This window comes from Nomascus leucogenys, chromosome 17 (genome assembly GCF_006542625.1).
Source record: "Nomascus leucogenys isolate Asia chromosome 17, Asia_NLE_v1, whole genome shotgun sequence".
NCBI lineage: Eukaryota > Metazoa > Chordata > Mammalia > Primates > Hylobatidae > Nomascus > Nomascus leucogenys.
In genome coordinates this window covers 25094488-25114836 of record NC_044397.1, presented here as the reverse complement: position 1 = coordinate 25114836, position 20349 = coordinate 25094488, and the positions used below count along the sequence as shown (strand labels likewise).

The following is a 20349-nucleotide window of genomic DNA, read 5'->3' as shown; positions in this document are numbered from 1 at the left end:
TCCTCAAAGTTTATGGGTGCACAGAAATTTATACCCTGGCCAAACAGGTTACAGATAGTTGCTTAGTTTGTAAAAAAACTAATAAACAAACTATAAAAAGATTACCCCTTGTGGGAAGGAGTCCAGGCTTAAGTCCATTCCAAAGTATCCAGATTGATTACACAGAGATGCCTCCAATAGGGCGTCTAAAATACATACTAGTGACAGATCACCTCAGTCACTGGGTCGAAGCTATCCCCTTTTCAAATGCAACAGCCAATAATGTAGTTAAAGCCTTTATTAAAAATATAGTGCCTAGGTTTGGGTTAATAGAAAATACTGACTCAGACAGTGGAACGCATTTTACCACACACATCATTAAAAAGCTATCCCAAACACTAGCGATTAGATGGGAATATCATACTCCTTGACACCCACCTTCATCATGGAGGGTAAAAAGAATGAATCAAACTCTGAAGAACCACTTAACCAAGTTGGTTCTGGAGAATCGGTTACCATGGACCAAATGTCTTCCTATTGCCTTGTTAAGAATCCAAACTGCCCCTCAGGAAGATATTGGTCTTTCCCCTTATGAGATGCTCTATGGAATGCCTTATTTACACTCCATTGCTGACATTCCTACCTCTGAAACAAAAGACCAATTCCTTAAAAATTATATACTTGGTATATCTTCTACTTTCTCTTCTCTTAAAACCAAAGGTCTCCTAGCACAGGCGCTGCCCCTGGAGTTCCCAGTACATCAACATCAGCCTGGGGATCACGTCCTCATCAAAAACTAGGACGAAAAGCTCAAACTGGCCTGGAAAGGACCATACCTAGTGCACCTAACTACTGAAACCACAGTCCAGACAGCAAAAAAAGGATGGACCCATCACACCCGAGTCAAAAAAGTGCCACCCCCTCCAGAGTCATGGGCCATAGTCCCAGGGGAAAACCCTACCAAACTAAAGCTAAGGAAAATTTAACTCTCTTTCATCTATTCTATTACTCCTTCTTTCCTCTATTGCTGACCACCTCATTATTAATGTAACCGAGTCAATTTCACCTCAAACTATTATATTTGATGCTTGTCTTGTTATACCCTGTGGAGACTTGTCAAGTCAAAGACAGCTCTCCACTCCAAAAAAGTACCTCTGTCTTTCCTGGCTCTGCTCAGACAGGACATTAGTGAATGGGGATCATTTAGTCTGGAAAGGTTTCAATAAAGACCCCAATGTCAACTGGGAGTATTGCCCCCCACACCCCGCCAAGACAGGGCTTTTATGCCGCAGTTGGTCCAACGTTCTGTAGACCACTAAAGAGCACGGATGGACTTCCCCAACCAGTAGTTGTAACGTTCTGTACACCACTAAAGAGCACGGATAGACAACCCCAACCAGTAGTTGTAATTTCCTAAAGCCATACATTCATTTTACTAAACAAACAGCTTCCCCTAGCTGTGAGCTAAACCAGTACTATCCAATACAGGTTATTATCTCAAACTCTCCAAGTTCTTCCCCTTCTATAAGCTGGTTCCCTTCTTTAAGACGGTTTTATGGCATGGGGGCTGAGGTTTCAGGAACAGAACCTATCAGATCCTTTGAAATATGCTGCATTGATCCCCTACTGCCTACACTTTCCCCTAAGCCTTCTTCCAAAACCTCTCACAACAAAACTATTGCTACTCCTCCATCTAATGAAAAGACCAAGGTAGCTATTGTAGAAGTTAAAGACCTAAAACAAACTTTGGCAACTGAGACAGGATATCAAGATGCGAATGCATCTTAAATTTAAAACTCAAGATCAAATAGCTGTAGGATTTGAGTCAATATTTTTGTGAGTGACAACTAATAAAAACACAGATTGGATAAATTACATTTATTATAATCAGCAGCGGTTTACTAATTACACCACGGATGCTGTCAAAGGGTAACAGAACAATTGGGGCCCACTAGCCAGATGTCCTGGGAAAACAGAATGGCCCTAGATATATTAGCCGAAAAAGGGGGTGTTTGTGTTATGATTAAAATTCACTGTTGTACCTTTATTCCAAACAACACCGACCCCACTGGGAACATAACAAGGGTCTTACAAAGACTTATCGCTTTATCCAATGAACTAACTAAAAATTCTAGAGTCGATAACCCTTTCTCAAGATGGCTAGAGAGGTAGTTCGGTAAATGAAAAGGAATCATAGCCTCAATCCTTCTCTTACAGCTGTTATAGGTGTGCTCATTCTTACAGAATGCTGTATCATACCCTGTACTCATAGTTTAGTGGAAAGACTTATAAAAACAGCTCTCACCAAAACCTTCCTCAGCTCTCCTCCACTTTATTCAGACAAACTCTTCCTTCTCCTAGACATGCCTTGTGTCATAATGGATAGCCTTCCCCTTCCAGCCTAGATAGCTGGGTTCAACTTCAAACATCAGTCAACTGGGTCAGTTTAGATTGTGCGGTCCAACCCTAGCCAGTAGGGGAAAGACACAACAGTGGGGACCAGCTGCGTTAGGAATAAGAACCTCTTCCCCTCCCTTGTCCATCTCACGATTGCTCCATCTGCAAGACGCACCCTTCTACAGAAGTAAACTGCCTTGCTGAGAAAACTTTTTGCCTGAGTGCTATTTTCACTTTGCAACACTGAACATTTACTTCCAACAATCACATCTCTAATAACTGCTAAGTACAACTAACTTGTTTAAAATAAGTGACACATAATGTACAAGTACTTGACCAGACAGTGAAAGAAGGCAAATACAGGTTGAGTAGCCTTTATACGGAATGCTTGACACCAGACTGTTTGGGATTTTTTCAGATTTGCAGATATTTGCCTTTTTACCTATTGGTTGAGCATCCCTAATTCAAAAATCTGAAACATTCCAATGAGCATTTATTTTGAGTGTCATGTTTGCACTCAAAGTTTTAGATTTTGGAGCATTTCTGGTTTCCAGATTACAGATACTCAACCTGTATAAAATATTCATAGCTACTAGATTTCCAAATGTACGGAAATACCATAACAACCAAATCAGCAGTTAGAAGACAAAAACGAGTTCAAAATGGCATCTCAGGAATGACCTCCTTGAGAGCAGGGCATACAACACCTGTACACTAGGTACCACACCCAAGAGACTTAAATGTGTACTGAATAAAAGAAAAGTAAAGGTAAGGAAAAAAATAAGAACGAAAGACTAATAATTTCTACATGGAATGTCATCTATTAATTCCTACCTATAAACCTTCACAACACGGACCTATTTCTCTAGGTTAAAAACAGGTTGGGCAAAGTGGCTCATGCCTGTGATCCCAGCACTTTAGGAGGCCAAGGCAGGAGGATCACTTGCGCCTTGGAGTTCGAGACCAGACTGGCCAACATGGTGAAACACTGACTCTAATAAAAATAAAAAAATTACCTAGGCATGGTGGCACACACCTGTGATTCCAGCTGCTTGGAGAACCTGGGAGGATGAGGTTGCAATAAGTGGAGATTGCACCACTGCACTCCAGCCTGGGTGACAGACACTCTGTCTCAAAACAAACAAAAACCCCCCAAATCCCTAGTACACTGCTATGGTGTATGCACATGTACCAAATCTTTTTTTTTTTTGAGATAGTTTTGCTATTGTTGCCTAGGCTGGAGTGCAATAGCGCCATCTCAGCTCACTGTGACTTCCGCCTCCCGGGTTCAAGCAATTCTCCTGCCTCAGCCTCCCAAGTAGCTGAGATGACAGGTGTGCGCCACCACGTCCCACTAATTTTTGTATTTTTAGTAGAGATGGGGTTTCACCGTGTTGGTCAGGCTGGTCTCGAACTCTTGACCTGAAGTGATCCATCCACCTTGAGCTCCCAAAGTGCTGGGATTACAGGCGTGAGCCACCATGCTCAGCCTCAAATCTTTATTATCTATTAATACTACTATTAGTCTTATCATGATATTCAACAAGCCTAATTTAAAAATCAAAGGTTAATCTATTGACTTGTTCCCTCTTTTGATCCACTATCTAATGAATACATTCATTGTACTCCACAAGCTGCTTCATTTATGCATATGTGTGTTAACACTAACTTATTTTGATGTTGCCTTTTTCTCCTAAAGAGCAAACTAAAAGAACAAAGGGCCCTAATTCAGCATTTCTCACAAAATGCTAATTCATACAATGTGCTACATAAAGCAAAACAAACAGGTAACAGGGAGTTAGAGAAACTAGAGAAAGGGGGATTGGGGGAGGTGGTCAAATAAGACAGAAATACTAAGTAAAAATTGTAAAAGGCTTCTGCCAGACTTCTCATCATTTTAGTAAATATTATGCCTTGTGAATTTCAAAAGGGGAGGGGGGGATACAGGTCATTCTTCTCAACTGATGTGGTCCTCCTTAGATCTTTCCACCCTAAGTTTGTGAATAGATGAGCTCATATTTAAATGAACTGCTTTCTAAAGATAATTAAAATAAACTTATCTGTAGTGTCACTAGTAACATTTGTCAAAAATCTAACCACATTCAGTCAAGAATTTACAGACATTAGGTCTGAGTTAAGACATTTTTTAAAAGCACTTGCTTGAGTCATCCCCATGTACCCAGAAGTTACTCAGATTCAAGAATTAGGAGCAGATGACCTAAAAAACAAAAATTCTATCTCTTTTTTGTCACTGGCTAATGCCCAATTCAATGGCATGGATCCTGTAGCTACTCAAAAGGAAGGGTAATTCAGAAGGAACAGCAACAAATAAATTTGTCAAATCAGTCAGGTAAGTCTAAGGTACCAATACACTGAATTTCTCTGCAAGGCCTATATTCTACTTTATTATTTTTCCTCTACATTACCTCTACATTACTTATAATACCTTATACAATGTAAATGCTATAAAAGAGTTATTATACTATATTTTTAAAAATTTGTATTTTTTTGTTGTTGCTTTTTTAAAGACTATTTTCCATCGCAGTTGCTTGAATCTCTGGATACAGAGGGTCGACTGCAAATGGAAATATTTTAGTTTTATTCTCCAAACAAAAATTATTTATTTCATCTTATTTATCTTCCATTTTTGTCAAATGAAAAAGTAAAAGTAAAGAGGCAGACACTAAAAACAAGAATAAATAGTAACAACGTAAAGTCACAAGTAACCACTGCAAACAGTCACATTTAACACTGACTGACTTATGGGCTTATACTGCAGGAAAGAATACCTGTGTATTTGTTTCATTCATTCAACAAGTATTTTACTGAGCACCCATGATGTGCCAAGAACTGTGCTCAGCACCTATAGGCTTCTTAAAAAGTACAGAACATAGCCCCTGCCCTCTAAGAGCTTACAATCTATTACTTGTTGGAAAATTAAAGCAAATTAAGAAACCATAAAACAAGTCAATAACTAGGCCAAAATAAGTGAAACAGTAAGAGTTATGGGTAGATTACATATATTTTCTTTAATAATCTGAAGGGGAGGTATATGTTGGCAAAAGTCATTTTTGAGAAACTTTTGGAGAAGGCAGGACTTGAAATAGTACAACATAGGTAAGCAAAGCAAAGCTCATGGTGATACTGAGCTCGGGGGGCAGGAGGGTAAGAAGAACAGCCTAAGTTTGAAGTTGTGAACTAAGGTAATCACTCAAGACACTCTGAAAAGACCAGCCTAAGTTCAAATTAGGGAGTGTAAAGACATGCAGCCTTGAATCCTGCTTTGACATGTACTATGGGAGGTTCTTTAAAGTTAAGCTGTGGAATTTAGATACTATGTTATAAGCACTGAAAGTACTGGAGATTCTTGGGCAAGGAGATAACACACTGAAATCTAAAATTTGTGGGGGCAGGGAGGCATCCTTGAAGCAAGAAAACCAACTCAACTCAAAAACTGTTGAATAACCTAGGCATGGGAGTGACGACTTGGGCTCATGTGGTAGCAGGAACTGAAATAAAATAAGATCTGTTAGAGCCAGCCTTACTCAATATAGGAGCAAGAAAATCAAACTCATTTGTAAAAAGCAATTATTCATTTATCAGTTGACTGACCAAAGACCAAAAAAAAGTACTGAATAATTAGAATTAGGGAGGCATTACTAAAGGAATTTTCTGTTCTTTTATTTCCATATCATCCCATAAAATCTGATATCTACTCTTATCAAATGATCTGAACTGAATCATAGGCTGTTAGAGCTAAAAGGGACCTTAACTCAATTACTCTACTCTTCTCATTGACAGAGGAAAATGAAGACTCAAAATAGGGAGAAAAAAAACAGCCAGCTAGCAGGACTCTCTGGGGCAAAGGCATAATCATCTGTGATAAAGATGGCAGGACCTGCATGTCCTTTGTGTAGAAAAGACAAAAGAGTAAGAAATGAAAACATTATTTACCATGGACACTGAGGAAGAAGACAGCCTCACACATAATTTTATTGATAGAAATCTCTACAGAAAATCTTTATTTTTTTGAGATAGGGCCTCAATTTGTCACCCAGGATGGAATGCAGGGCGCGATCTTGGCTCACTGCAGCCTCGACCTCCTGGGTTCAAGCAATCCTTCTGCCTCAGCCCCCTAAGTAGCTGGGACGACAGATGCACGCCACCACACCCAGCTTATTTTTAAATAGTTTTTGTAGAGACAGGGTTTCACCATGTTGCCCAGGCTGGTCTCCAACTCTTGAGCTCAAGCGATGCACCCGCCTCGGCCTCCCAATGGGAAATTTTTGAGTACTGCCATCCAGCAGGGAAAATTCTTTATCTTTCTTTACTAACATTTTTAACCAGTGATCCTCAAAGCATCTTAAATCACTTATTTTTTAAAGCTTAAACAACCTGTAAGGTCCCTTTCAGCTATAAGATCCTATAACCAAAAGTATGACTTTCCTATAAAGTTATACAGAGTAAGAGGCAAATTTAATCTACAAGATAGAAAACTGAAATAAACCTGAAAGAATATTAAGCTCAATTTGATAATCATCAAATATTTATAACTACTAAGAGTGAGCCTAAATGCATGAGATGGCACTCTAGGTCATCTCATGAATTAAGAAAAAAAAAATTTGAACGCACCACTTCTTTAAGCTAAATAGCTTGATGCATTTGAGAAATTATGAACCCTGGCTTCCGTACATCATTATGCTACCCAGTCTGCATATTATTTTACAAACAAGTTTTATAGTTTCATGTCATATTGGTAACATTCCAAAGACCACAATTATTTGGCAAGTTAAGACTGCCACCAATTTTAGTCTTTAGCTAGTCCCAGCATGAGATGTTCATGCAAACCAGTCAATACATGAAGGTTTTCATAACCTTCAGTCCCAAAGTCTAAAGAATTTGTGAACTGACTTTTTTAAATTGCATGGCAGAACCCTCCCAACTGTCACTACTGTGAATGATACAGACAGACATCCTGCTTCTTCTCAATTATCTTCTGACCACTTACTGCTCCTGAGTACTTCCGAGAGTGGCAGAAGAAATAATGCAGGAAAAAGGATCAACTGTCCTATTTATTATCACCTTTAATTTTTAAAGCAACGTTTACAGAGTTTCAAATAAGATTTCTGATTTGAGAATTCAAATTATCCATGCTCTCCCAGTCTGTTATAAAGCTAAAACAAGAATTTGTTTTACCAAGATTTGGGCCCCATATTTGTTAGTGAAATATTCAGGGGAGAAAAGGGAATTATATAATTCTGACAAAAACAGTGGAGATTCTTTTGGGACTTTCAGAGCATAACTCGTACTAAAACATTTATTTATTATACTAACAGGAGCCTTCAGAGGGAGAAGAATTCTAAACATCTAAATAATTAGGTCTACTTAAAGGCACATGGCATATATTAGCCTAGGAAAAAGTAGAAGAAAACCACACAAAAAAAATCAGTTATTTGAATGGATGTGTACCGAGTAGCAAGTAAACTTACTAGAAAGATGGTCACTGATACAGCTAAAGAGAAAGGGCCATAAAGCAAACTGTGACCAGCTTATGTCAATCAGATACATGAAAGTACTTTTAAAAAATAAAATCTGCATTTTTTTTTTTTTTTTTTTTAACTAGAAATATGACTAGCTGGTATCTTGGTTTTGGTAGTGCAATAGCACCATTACAGCAAGGGTAAGCAGGTCAATCCCTTGCAAAACTTACCTTGATTGGCCCAATGGAAACAGAAGGCCCCAGAAAAGAGAGAAGCATCTGGCAGTAGCAAATTGTTTTATTTTATCTTTCTGTGGAAAGAAACTAATTTTAAATAAGAACCAGAGCATTTAAAGAATAAATATTTTTAAAGCTCATTATCTAGTTAGAGCAGCTCTACCAAGAAAACAAGAAGAGCTCCTTGCTGCTTAGATGGAAAGAAACAGAAGAGGAATCAAAGTTGTTTCTCCATCACCTAGAGAGTTTTAAAATTTGTATTATTCTAGAGTAACAGAATAAAAGGCTCTTTTATTTAAAGAACTCCTGCAAGCAGAATCTTTTGGGGCTGGTGCCTTTGAATAAAGGTTTTTTTTTTTTTTTAACAAAATTAAGGGCAATATTCCAAATTAAAAAAAAAAAGAGGAAAATCACTTGACAGTAAGCCCTTCTACTCTTAAGGTTAAGTAAAAAGAGACAGACACATAGCAAGCTCCTTTTCCCACTGCAATTTCACCAATAACTTTAACCATGAAAGCTTAAACAATTATCAAACAGTACTAATTAGCAAAAGATCACATGAAATTGGCTTCCAAAATATTTTGTTAGACTAAATTTTTGATGATTTATGGAAATACTCAAATGGAAATAACCCAGCCACCTAAAGATCTATTATAGAACTTAACATGAAGCACAAAATTACTCATGGTAACTGAACCTGTTACCTTTCTTGGATGCTTCTCTAGAAACTCAGTTCTACCGAAATCACTGAATCAGCATTAAAACCTTTTGATCCAAATCACTCCTACAAAATGTCCATTTACAATTTATGCTAGAGATGGAAGGGACAGCTCATAAGCAGGAGTGTAGAAGCAACAAGCATTAAAAAAAAAAATAGTGTAAGTGGAAAATGAACTGCCTATTGGCACTGTCCTACGAAGAATCAGAATTATAGAGCACAAACTCCCCACCCTCCCTCACCCTCCAACACACAAAGAGGAAGATATTTCAGGAATAAAATTCGCTCTAAACCAAAACAATTGCTATTTTCAGATTCTATTTATTTACATGGTCCACCAAAATCAGTTATGTTGCTGTATCAGATAATATTTACTCTTAGACCATTAACTTCAATTGGCATTCTTGAAAAAATAATCATTAAAAATAAAAGCCTAGATGCACACTTTATTTTAAATAATAAAGAAAAAAATTCTTAGTTTTGAGGTCATCAGTAAATTTCTCAGAAGACTTTTTCATTACTCAAATTTCCGTTACAGTCATGATTCAACATTTGGCTTATTTGAAATTATTCGGGCATAAACAAATAACTAAACAGCTATAACTACTGACCTAGATTCTGAAATCTTGACAGAATACCTGAGGCAAAAACAAATAAATAAATGCAAAATAAAACAAAAACAGTCTTACTTGTCCCATTGGTGGCCCTCCCATAGGGGGCATCATCTGCGGCATCATTCCATGAGGTACAGGAGGCATATTCGCTCTCTGACCCATAGGGTGCATTCCCATTGGGGCATAATGCATGCCAGGGTGCCCCATCTGAAAAACAGTGAACATTTTTAAATGAGCAAATAATACTAAATGCTTCTCAAAAATCTCATTTCAACAAATCAGTTATCTGAAGCGACATAATATTAAGCTTATGTGTAATAACATCATCGGATTAGTCTATACCTTGTTTCAAACAAAATGCATTCTGCTAGTATTTAAAACGAGCTTGCAAATTCCGTAACAAAACGGGAAAAGTTAAGATGAATCCTGGACAGCTGGATCATAGGTTTTTCTCTCTTTTTTTTAAGCACTGACTTAACCAGCTACTAACTGGCTTGCTAAGCTTCGAGGATACACATTGAATACTAATTTTAAAACTGTTACGGTGAAAACAACAACTCTCCTATTTTCATGCAGATATAAAAGACAGCCAGCTATTGTTACTTTATAACACTACCGATTTTAAACTTTAAAATGCTCTATCCAATTAACTCAGGTGAGAGTCAGTCTTATAAAACACAAACGGTATGGCTACCCAGGCACAATTCACTCCTAACAAACTTATTTCCTAACATAACCTTTAAGACAGGTAAAATTCCTTCTGCCAAAAATACATTTTCAAAGACTGAGGTTCTGTCACTCACGGACACTAAATGCAAACAACTAATTCATCCTTTTTAACGCAGTTTAAAAAGACAACTACTTTCTTTACCGATGAGTCCATTGTTCCATGTTTTAAATTAAAACCAGCTAATTATCTCCTGCCAATTGTCCCAACAGTTCCCCCTGCAGACCACCCCGACGACTAATGAAAACAAATTTTGGCAGCCGCTGTTAAAGTCTTGCAGTATCAAGCCCCTGCCTCCCCCTCCCAGCTAAAATTGGGCCTAAAGCTCCAAGACGCTCACCCCGCCCAAGAGCCAGCACCTTCACCACGCATCTGTCTAGGCCAAGCCCACGGGGAAACTTCCAGGGTCTCACATCCTTCTCTTTGTGCATCCCCACCCTCCACTTCTCTCCCTCAGAACATATCCCACCATCTCGAGTTCTTCCTTCGTCCACTTTTATCTTCTTCTCCTTTCGGAGAAAGCTTCCTGTTTCTCTCACTCCGTTTTTCATTGTGCCGCCTTCCCCCTGCCCCACTGATCCCTTACCGAGGGCCGTCTCCTCAGGAAGCCGTCAGCAGAGACCCAAGAGCCGGAGCAGAGGCTTGAGCCGGACAATCTCCTCTCCCCGTCCCCAGGACCCTGCGAGGGAGGATGGCTCTCCATTTCACTCACCATGAGGCCTCCACGCTCAGCTCCCGTCCCCGGCCTCATCGTCGGGCTCAGACTGCTCCGCCGGCGGCCACTGCCGCTACACATACCAACAAGAAGCGATCTGAGTGGCTGGCGCCCACTGGGGCTAAAGGTTAAAGGCTGCCCTGCGCTACGGGGCGGGATCAGCGGGGCCAACAGGCTGACGGGCTTCCCCGCTGTCCAATCAGAATGCGCCGCCGACACGCAGCTCTGCGGCGATTCGCCCCCAGCCTCAGCCTCACTCGGCGTCGCCTGCATGGGGAGGGGGGAAGGAGGAGGACGGAGGAAGTTTCTGCGCCGAGTCCTCCGTCGGGAAAACTCTACCAACTTCCCCAGGGGAAGGGAAGACAACCGTGTCCCAGCTTCCCGAGCTTAGACCGCCTCACCCCGTAGGGAGTGGGGCAGTGGGGGTCTGCCACCTTCACCCTCCCCGCCCGAGTTACGTACGCCCCACAAACCTGAGGCCGCCAGGGGTAGGGTGGAGGGGGCGGGGGTAAGCAGCCTCTAGTATTAGCGGTGGCTGGAGCCGAATGCGCGCGCGCGGGGCTCGAGGCGGAGGGGAGGGGGCGGGGAAGGCGAAAGGAGGGGTTCCGAGGAGAGGGTTCGATCTCCGTACGCACCAGGTGGAGAGCGCGCGCCTGGGCGGAGGGGGAAGGAGGCGTGTCGAGTAGCGTGAGGGAAGTTGTGGTACGGGTGGGGAGAACCACACTAAAGGAAGATGGGGGTGAGCAATTAGGGCACCGCGAGAGCGCTAGGCAGACAGCTGCCCTCAATGGGGGAACCTAGAGAAGAGTGTGAGCGTAGAGGGGAAGAAGGGAGAAGACAAATAGGTTCGGGAATGTGTCTCGGAGGGCGCGAGCGGGCGCTAGGACCCGGCGTCGAAAAGATGCGGCTTTGGGGCTGTCGGGGCGCGTGCTCCCGTTGGTGACGCGGCGGTGGCGGAGCTCTCCGGCCCGGACGAAGCCCCGCAGGGAGTGGATACTCGACAGCCTTGGGCCTCCGCCCACTTCTCCCTGCGCGCTTTCCTGCTCCCGCTTCCGGCTACAGCCCTGGGGTCGAGCTCTGGTCCAAGCGCATTCCGCCTCTCCTCTGGCCCTAGGGCTTCCTTTGCAACCCGCCGCCCTCCTTTGCTCTCCGTGGTTTACCCCTGGGCTCTGAGGCCTGGTGGTAGAGGCCACTGCCGCGGATTGGCTGTTGCGGACCCGGGGCGGGGCGGGTGGGAGAGGCTCGTTCACCGCGGGTTTCGTTGTGTTTCGCGCCATGTCGTTTGCGGAGAGCGGGTGGCGGTCGGCTTTGCGGCGCCGTGGTCCCGGCACCCCGGGCCCTGTGGCTCGGCCAACGTATTCCTCCTTTATTCAGGGGGACAGTTGGGGTGAAGGCGAAGTCGACGAGGAGGAGGGATGCGACCAAGTGGCCCGCGACCTGCGGGCGGAGTTCTCGGCTGGGGCGTGGTCAGAGCCCAGAAAGGGCTCGGTGCTCCCGCCGGACGGGGACGGGTCGCCTGTTCTGCCCTATAAGCGCAATGGTATCTTTCCCGCGGCCGCGGGCAGCAGAGCCCAGCCTCGGCGGTGGCCGGTCCAGGTCCTCTCTATTCTCTGCTCGCTGCTCTTCGCCATCCTTCTCGCCTTCCTCCTCGCCATCGCCTACTTGATCGTTAAAGGTATTGAAGCCGAGGCCTTGAAAGTCTGTCCATTGTAAAGTTGAGCCAGGGTATGGCTCTCGCCTCCACCCATCTCCCTTTCCCTCACGCTGCCTAAGCCCGCAGGCTGGCAGCTGCTTTCACCCACAGTCCTCATTTGCATCTTTCTTTGCTCTCCAGCCGTTTGCCTTTTCTAAGTGGAGCGTCCTGATCCATGATCAGGAGACGTATTTTTAAAAAGGATCTTTTGATTAAATGGGTACTCTTGAAGAAATATCTTCAAGTCCTTGAACACGGAGGATGAAATATTGTCAAGATTAAACAAAATGCGAAACACCCACCATTAAAAGGAGACAGTGAAAAGTGCATATAATTAAAATGGGCTATCTATATTCAATGGCCTTCATCCACAAATAAAGATGTGCCGTCCACGATTTCCTCTACACAGAATCCTGAGGGACAAAGATTTTCATCGCATAGTCCAAATTTCTACTTTTATGGGTAAAATAATTAGTCTCTCAGTTTTTAAGTTTGTATCCAGGTGTAGTGCACGGAGTTCTGTTGCAGGAAGTATAGTCCACTCTTCCTCTAATAATTTTATTTTTCTGTCTGAAGTTGAAATATTGGCGGGTTGAAAGTTTATTGCAAGGCATACGGTTGTATAATTTAGTTGGCTAGTGTATGTTATAGTGGAAAGAAGCAGTTAAGTTTAAATTTCCATTCTCACTAGTTTGTGACCTTTGCCAAGTTACTGAAAAAAAAAAAAAAAAAAAAAAAAAAAAAAAAAAAACCAAAACTTTGTTGTATGAAAAACACCCAAAACGTTGTCACTGAAGTGTTATTTTTGTACTTCATTAAATATAATTAAATCTATTTAACTGCAGTTTTTGTTTGTCCTCATTGCCTCCCAGCGTTTAGTGGGCTGCAGATGGCATGGCATCTAAAACCTTTACAATGCTTGATTTTCATACAGAAGACACTTTGGCCAGTTGATGTGGGTTTTACCTCTTCATAAAATGGTAAACTGAATGTGCATAAAATGCAAACTGTCAGTCTTAAATGATTGGCTGCCAATGTTTCATTTCTTTATCATTCCCCTCCCCCCTTTTTTACCCTTTTTTGAATGTGCATAAAATGTAAATTCAGTCTTAAATGATTGGCTGCCAATGTTTCATTTATTATTTATCATTCCCCTCCCCCCCTTTTTACCCTTTTTTGCAATTCTGATAGTTTTGTCTTCTAGGTGGTTTATTTCTCTTTTGCTCGGAGACATTCCCTTTGTATCATAAAGTCACAAAACCATGATAAGTGGAATTCCATTGCAGAAGACATTGAACTGTGCTTGTTTTGAAGAATAGAGAAGGGAACTGAACTCCACCTAGTATGCCCTTTAGTGTTTACCACTGCCTTAGGGAATAAACAGTACTCTCATCCTATGTACAGTATATGGCTGTTGGCTCCCATAGTGGTCAACACGTTCATTTGCTTGCTGAAGGTCACATAGCTGGTAAATTGAATCAGAATTTGAACCCAGTTCTTTGTGACTCCAGAGCACTTTCCACAGCTCCACAATGCCTTCACAGCCCTTGAGTTACTTTTCAAATTATAATATTACTTTCTTACCTAAGTCCCTCTTTGTATTTGCAGAGTTGCATGCTGAGAATTTGAAAAATGAAGATGTTGTAGACACTGGACTATTAGGTATGGACTTAATTGCCGCTTGCTTTGGTTTTGAGCTCACTTTTATGTTTCCAGATCATATTTGAACTAACTTTGGGATAAAATACTTAATATATTTCTGTGTGCAGTCATTCAGTCTTATGTTTTTCATTTGCATATGTTGGTGATAAATGTTATTAGATTTCCTTTATATATGTGGAGTATGTGTGTACGTATATGCTGTGTTTGCTATAATTTCTTAATGGGGCCAGGTGCAGTGGCTCACATCTGTAATCCCAACACTTTGGGAAGCTGAGGCAGTAGAATCATTTGAGCCCAGGAGTTCGAGACCAGTCTGGGCAACATAGTGAGACCCTGTCTCTGCAAAAAATAAACAAAATTAGCCAGGCATGGTTTCACTCATGCTTGTAGTGCCAGCTACTTGGGAGGCTGATGTGGGAGGATCACTTAAGCTGGAAAGTTCAAGGCTGCAGTGAACTGTGATTGAGTGAGACCCTGTCTGAAACAATAATAATTTTTTAATGGGTACTGGTGTATATATATACCACACACACTAGTAATACATTTTAAACACAACTGCATGTGACTCAGGTCCAGAGAAATATTTAACATTTTCCAATTACCTTCTGGAAGAGGCTTCCCACAACTCTTCTCAGGAATTTAAAAACAAAAGAACTTCCTCACTAACTTAGCAAAGGTAAATAATGTCTTATGTAGGCTTCAGGAGGAATTTAAGTTCAAATATCTTTATGTGCAGCTTTTTTTTTTTTAAAGCATTGACCATCCTTGCACAGGTTAATGACTAGGAGAGTCAGACCTCAGTTTCTGCAGTGTCTGTAGAATGCTATAGTTCACAGGTTTCCAGTGAAAATAGTTGTTCTATATTTCTCTCCACCAAAATGATTCTGAAGAGTTAAAAACTTTACCTGTCCAGCGTATTTTACTCCTATTTGCTTTGATCACTCTAAATTGGGGAGGGGAGATCAAACTTAATCACTCTACATTCGATCACTTTAAATTAAATCATTTGATTTGATCACTGTAGATAGGTAGTTGAGATACTATGACACATGTCCTCCCCTCTCCCATTCTTTCCTAAACTCTCTAATCTACCACTTTATGGCTAATCACCCTTATGGTGACACTAAGTATAGTGTACCTTATTTTGGCAGAAGGGGAAACATGAACTCTTTATCTTCAAATTGCAAAGAAGTTGGTTTCCTAGATATTGCATGGAAACTTTTGTCTGTTCTTGTCAACTTCTTGCATGAGAAAACATACTTTTTATTTACTCATTTTATCAGTGTATGTTTTTACATTGTTTTATCTCTAGAAATAAGCCAAGATTATTAGGCTTCTCAGAGCTTTTATTGATCTGTCACCTCTTGATGCAGTGGAAACAGAATCTTGTGAACTAGGCATGAATTCTAAACCTTTTGCTGTTTAAAAGTTGTCCTGACTTCTCATTTAGGAGTAGAATGAGTGGCAGTTGTTATCTGAAGGAATGGCTTGCTCAACATCAAAAGGAATGTGATAGGTCTTTTGACATGGTCCTGCTTCCTTTTCCACTTAGGGTTAAATAATCCCATATTGCTTTTAGGTATGAATGATAGATACTTAATGTTTTTACAGCAAATAGGAAGATCATTAAGATTTTGCTAATGGCATGAATTTATTATCAAGAGTCAGGAATGAGCAGAAAGTGTTGTATCTTTATGGTGAAAAAAACCCAACAGCTATGCCAAAATAAAGCTCATTATTTTGAACCAATGGTCAGATAAGCTCCAGTGATCAGATGGAGAATAAAAATAGTTAATATCATTTAATGGGCTAATTCAGTCAGTTTCCTGGGGGTTAATTTTAAAGAATAGTTATAGCAGATATATGTATTATAACATGTGGATAGAGAATAGTTGTCTCTACCAGAAGAGGAGTCTTAAAAATCTGTTTCAGTGAAACAGGGCCAAGATTGAGGTGATCTGCCAGGCGCGGTGGCTCACGCCTGTAATCCCAACACTTTGGGAGGCCGAGGCGGATGGATCACTTGAGGTCAGGAGTTCGAGACCGGCCTGGACAACATGGTGAAACCCCCGCCTGTACTAAAAATACAAAAACAAAATTAGCTGGGCATGGTGGCACAGGCCTGTAATCCCAGCTACTCGGAAGGCTGAGGCAGGAGAATCACTTGAACTGGGGAGGTGGAGGTTGCAGTGAGCCAAGATTGCACCACTGCATTCCATCCTCAGAGACAGAGCAAGACTCCGACTCAAAACAAAACAAAAGATCGAGGTGATTGTGGTAACATCTGCCTTTTTTTCTAAGCTGTAATTCTCTGTTTTCAAGAAAAATACAAGTTAGCTTATTTACAGAATGTTTTGAATTGACTACTGTCCTCTGGTTAAAACTCCTCTTGAGATAACTGATAATTGAAAAGGTAGGATGGTTCTCTCAAACTTGACTTCCATCTGAATCAATGCTGAGTTGATTAACTTAGATATCAAGAAAAATTGCCTCATTAGTTTACCTCTGAGATGTCTATCAAGTTATATCCTTTTTACAATTAATAAGACAGTTTTCACATGAAGAAACAGTTTGAAATATTTAATAAGAAAATGTTGTTGAAGTCATCCATTATGTTTGGGAAAAGTACCATGCAGCCTTTTATCAGATGATAATGATTTTATTATATTTCACTATTTATTTTGTCCTGTTTATTAGGAACCTCATAGCCAAATGTAATAATGTTTGATTGTTTTGTATATTACTCTTTATTTTTTGGCATACTTATTATTGCCCATACATGCTATTAGCTTAATATTTCCATGACTCATATTTAAAATTTACTGCAAATTGCCTCAATTCTTTGTTTGAAAGTAGGTTGGTTTTTAGAAAAAGCAACGTGAGCACAGTAACTGCTTTACCATGAAAGAGTTCTCTTTCTTTTTCTAGACAGACTGATAAAAATGTTGTACACTGCAGAATTTAATTGCAATTTAATCCTAGTCCAAGATTGGCATGGCAGTCAGAACAGATTATAGCAGCAATTCTCATTTTGGTATGGGTAACAATCACTTGGGGACTTGCTTTTTTAAAAGCACCTGTAGATTTTGTTTCGGCCATCATGATTTCATGATACAAAACATTAGAAGTGTTAAAAAATGTCCAAGAGAGAGGATGTGTTGGAGGTGGCCCTTTCTCTTAAAAAGACACAACTTGAGTAAAACTCAGTTTCATCCTTACAATGAAAATTGATTGAAACTCTGAACTCAAACTTTTTAGCCAGTGTGTGGACTTTATAATTTGAACCTATACTCTGTTAAGGAAATGTTACAGTGCCATCTGTGGCTGGGTGGGGTAGCTCTAATATTTCATCTAAAAAGTCACAAATATCCTATTCTGTAGCACAATTTTTGTAAAATTGTATTATCTATTTGTATTATTTAAGAAATGATGACTAAGGCCAAAAAAAAAAAGAAAGCCAAAAAGGACTGGAAGGTTATAATCAAAATGTTAGTTTATCTGGGTTTCCAAATTGATTGGTTGTTTTTATTATTTTTATTTTCTACAATGTATAAGTGTAACTTGCAATAAGAAAAACTTTGATTAAGGGAAAGCACAAATTTGAGTTTAGAGAATAATATGTTTCAATAATTAACAATAACACCATTTATTGCACTTTTACAATATGCCAAAAACCATTAATTTGTGTGTTATTTCCTCTAGTATTCTCAACTACACTGTATCCATCAATGTTATTTTCTTCTAAACCAAAACTCAAGAAAGTATGTGTTATAATTTTTATACCATAGGTAGTCTAGGTAGTATAGCAAGGCAGAAAAAGAATGGGTTATCAGCAAGAATTAGCCATGTGCAGCTAAATTATTAGTCATGAAATTATTACAGGACTCTTCTTAACACATAAAAGCAGTAATAAGAACCAGACATTAGGACCCCTAAATCTCAATAAATCAGGTTGACATTTTGTGGTACTCCATAGTCAACTTTGGTGGTTGGGAGGGACGTTTCTTAGGCTAATGAAGTCAAAAGTTTGCTGGCATCAGAATCACCTGAAAGATAAATTTTGCTGCTCTTCACATGGTGCAGAATATCTGACCCAGTAGCGTGAGATGGAGCTGGGTGTGGTGGCGGGCGCCTGTAATCCCAGCTACTCGGGAGGCTGTGCCAGAAAATTGCTTGAACCTGGGAGGCAGAGGTTGCCTGGGCGGCAGAGCCAGACTTCGTCTGTGTGTGTGTGTGTGTGTGTGTGTGTGTGTGTGTGTGTGTGTGTATGTATATATATGTACATAGTCATTTAAATAATACCAAATATATGTATATATGTACAGTATTCATCAACTGATGAATATTGAGCTGTAGAGAAGAATTGAAGGATGTGTGTATTTATTTAAAAGCCTGCAACTTTTGGCAGCAGTTATTCTGGAAATTTGTAACATCTATGTCCTTGTACAACTTTACCCTTAAATACAAGAATGTTCTTTGTACCATTGTTTGTAATAGAGAAAAACTAGAATTAAAAAAAAAAAAACACAACAGAACTGTGGCTGTGGGTACTGATATGAAAGGTCTCCAGAATATGTGAAACAAGCAAAGTGCAGAACCATTTTTCTGGTGAGAATCTCACTTGTGGAAAGTAAGCTGAGAAGATATATATATGTTTTATATATAACTAGCTCCATATATGTACCTATATTACCTAGATATGTATATAATTTCTGGAAAGATGCACAACAGACTCTTAGCTGATCACTTTTAGGAGTGAAATTGGCAAACTGAGGAAGGAAGAATTTCACTTAATATGCTTTCATTTTTATATCCTTTTTAAAGTTGTTAATTCTTTCTAAAATGGGCTTACAAAACATCAAAAGTTTAGCATGAAGATTCTGCAGGTACTGACTTGTAAAAAATTTATTTGTTGGGGAGTTACCATTTTCTGTGGCTTTTCTGCTTATTTGCAAATGAATTAGGTAATCTCCCGAGTCATAAACACTTCTAGACCACAATATTGCAATGTACTTTTTTAACCCCTATCATTGTGACCTGACTTACCCATAATGCAGCTTCTGATTAGTTTAAAATGAACATAAAATAATTAAAATGCTCAATGCGAAGTAAGTACTTAGATTGTGAAATAGTAATTTTGGAAAAACTCAAGAATATTCTTGTATTAAATTTGACAGGTACCCTATTAAAGCACTCAAGTGAAAAAGTTTAACAGGCTTTAGAAAGCCTCACATTTGATTATTTTTATGTTACTTTGTGTCTTTCCTCACTTGTCTAGAAGTTTCATCATTCTATAGCAGTCCCCAAACACTTTATTTTTCTTAACTATCATCTTTGTTCTGGAGAAGTAGGTTAAACTTTGAGTAAACTTGTCAATTATTTTCTCCCCTCTTTAGACTTGTCAATTATTTTCTCCCCTCTTCAGACATAGTCATCTAAATAATAGCAAATAACAGCTATTTGGCAATATAGCAACCCATAAGTTGTAGTTGTAGACTAAATCTTATAATTTTTTTTTTTGACCCTCAATCCTGATGGGTTGGTAGGAAGGTTATTCTAAGGTTCTATTCACCTGTTTCCAGGTTGGGTTGAGGTGCTAGAGGTGGATACCGTGCCAGGATATTGGGGTGAAGGTGCAGACTAATCCTCAAGACATTTGCTCTAGTGAGTATCGAAATATCTTTTATTGTGGTCAGGATGGTCTTTCAGATGTAGCAACTTCCAGCCACATGACCATGTGGTGTTTCTATGCCAGGCTTAGGGCAGAGGCATCCGAAGGCTTGGCTCTGTACTTACCTATCAAGATACTGTACATAGCTACACTCCCTGTGTGGTTTTGCGTGGGCTTTTCTAGATGCTTTTGTCAGGAAGCCCCAGTAGCACTACTCACTTTCCCCATTTACACACATAAGTGCAAACATGCATACAACATACTTTATTTAAATAAACTAAGGAAATCTTTCTCACTTGTCGATAAGCCCCTCACTCTCTTTCTCCCTGTTCCACACAAACATTTTATGTGTACTCCAATCAACTCATTGTCTTTGCTGTGCATTCAAGACATGTTGTGTTTATCCACACTCCTATCCCTGATTATATCTGTACACTAGTTTCCGTAAATATTGTGC

At 40.0% G+C, this 20349-nt stretch overlaps 2 protein-coding genes across 10 annotated transcripts in view; one reads left to right on the top strand and one right to left on the bottom strand.

The window, feature by feature from the left end:
- Positions 1–11127, bottom strand: part of PRPF40A (pre-mRNA processing factor 40 homolog A) — a 65887-nt gene extending 54760 nt beyond the window's left edge. For 3 of the 9 annotated variants that reach the window (XM_012496465.2, XM_030795998.1, XM_030795999.1), the window contains exons 1-2: positions 10738–11009; positions 9500–9631 (exon numbers count right to left, since the gene is read on the bottom strand). In XM_012496465.2, the coding sequence (XP_012351919.2) occupies positions 9500–9631; positions 10738–10947 (342 nt within the window). In that variant the 5' untranslated portion in view covers positions 10948–11009. Of the gene's footprint in view, positions 1–8086; positions 8167–9499; positions 9632–10737 lie in introns of those variants that run through there. The other 6 variants (XM_030795992.1, XM_030795993.1, XM_030795994.1 and 3 more) reach the window with 5 other exon arrangements.
- A 262-nt stretch (positions 11128–11389) lies between these two features.
- Positions 11390–20349, top strand: part of ARL6IP6 (ADP ribosylation factor like GTPase 6 interacting protein 6) — a 39015-nt gene continuing 30055 nt past the window's right edge. Inside the window, exons 1-2 of the mRNA XM_003274967.4 lie at positions 11390–12541; positions 14168–14221. Of these exons, the coding sequence (XP_003275015.1) occupies positions 12142–12541; positions 14168–14221 (454 nt within the window). The 5' untranslated portion in view covers positions 11390–12141. The remainder of the gene's footprint in view (positions 12542–14167; positions 14222–20349) is intronic.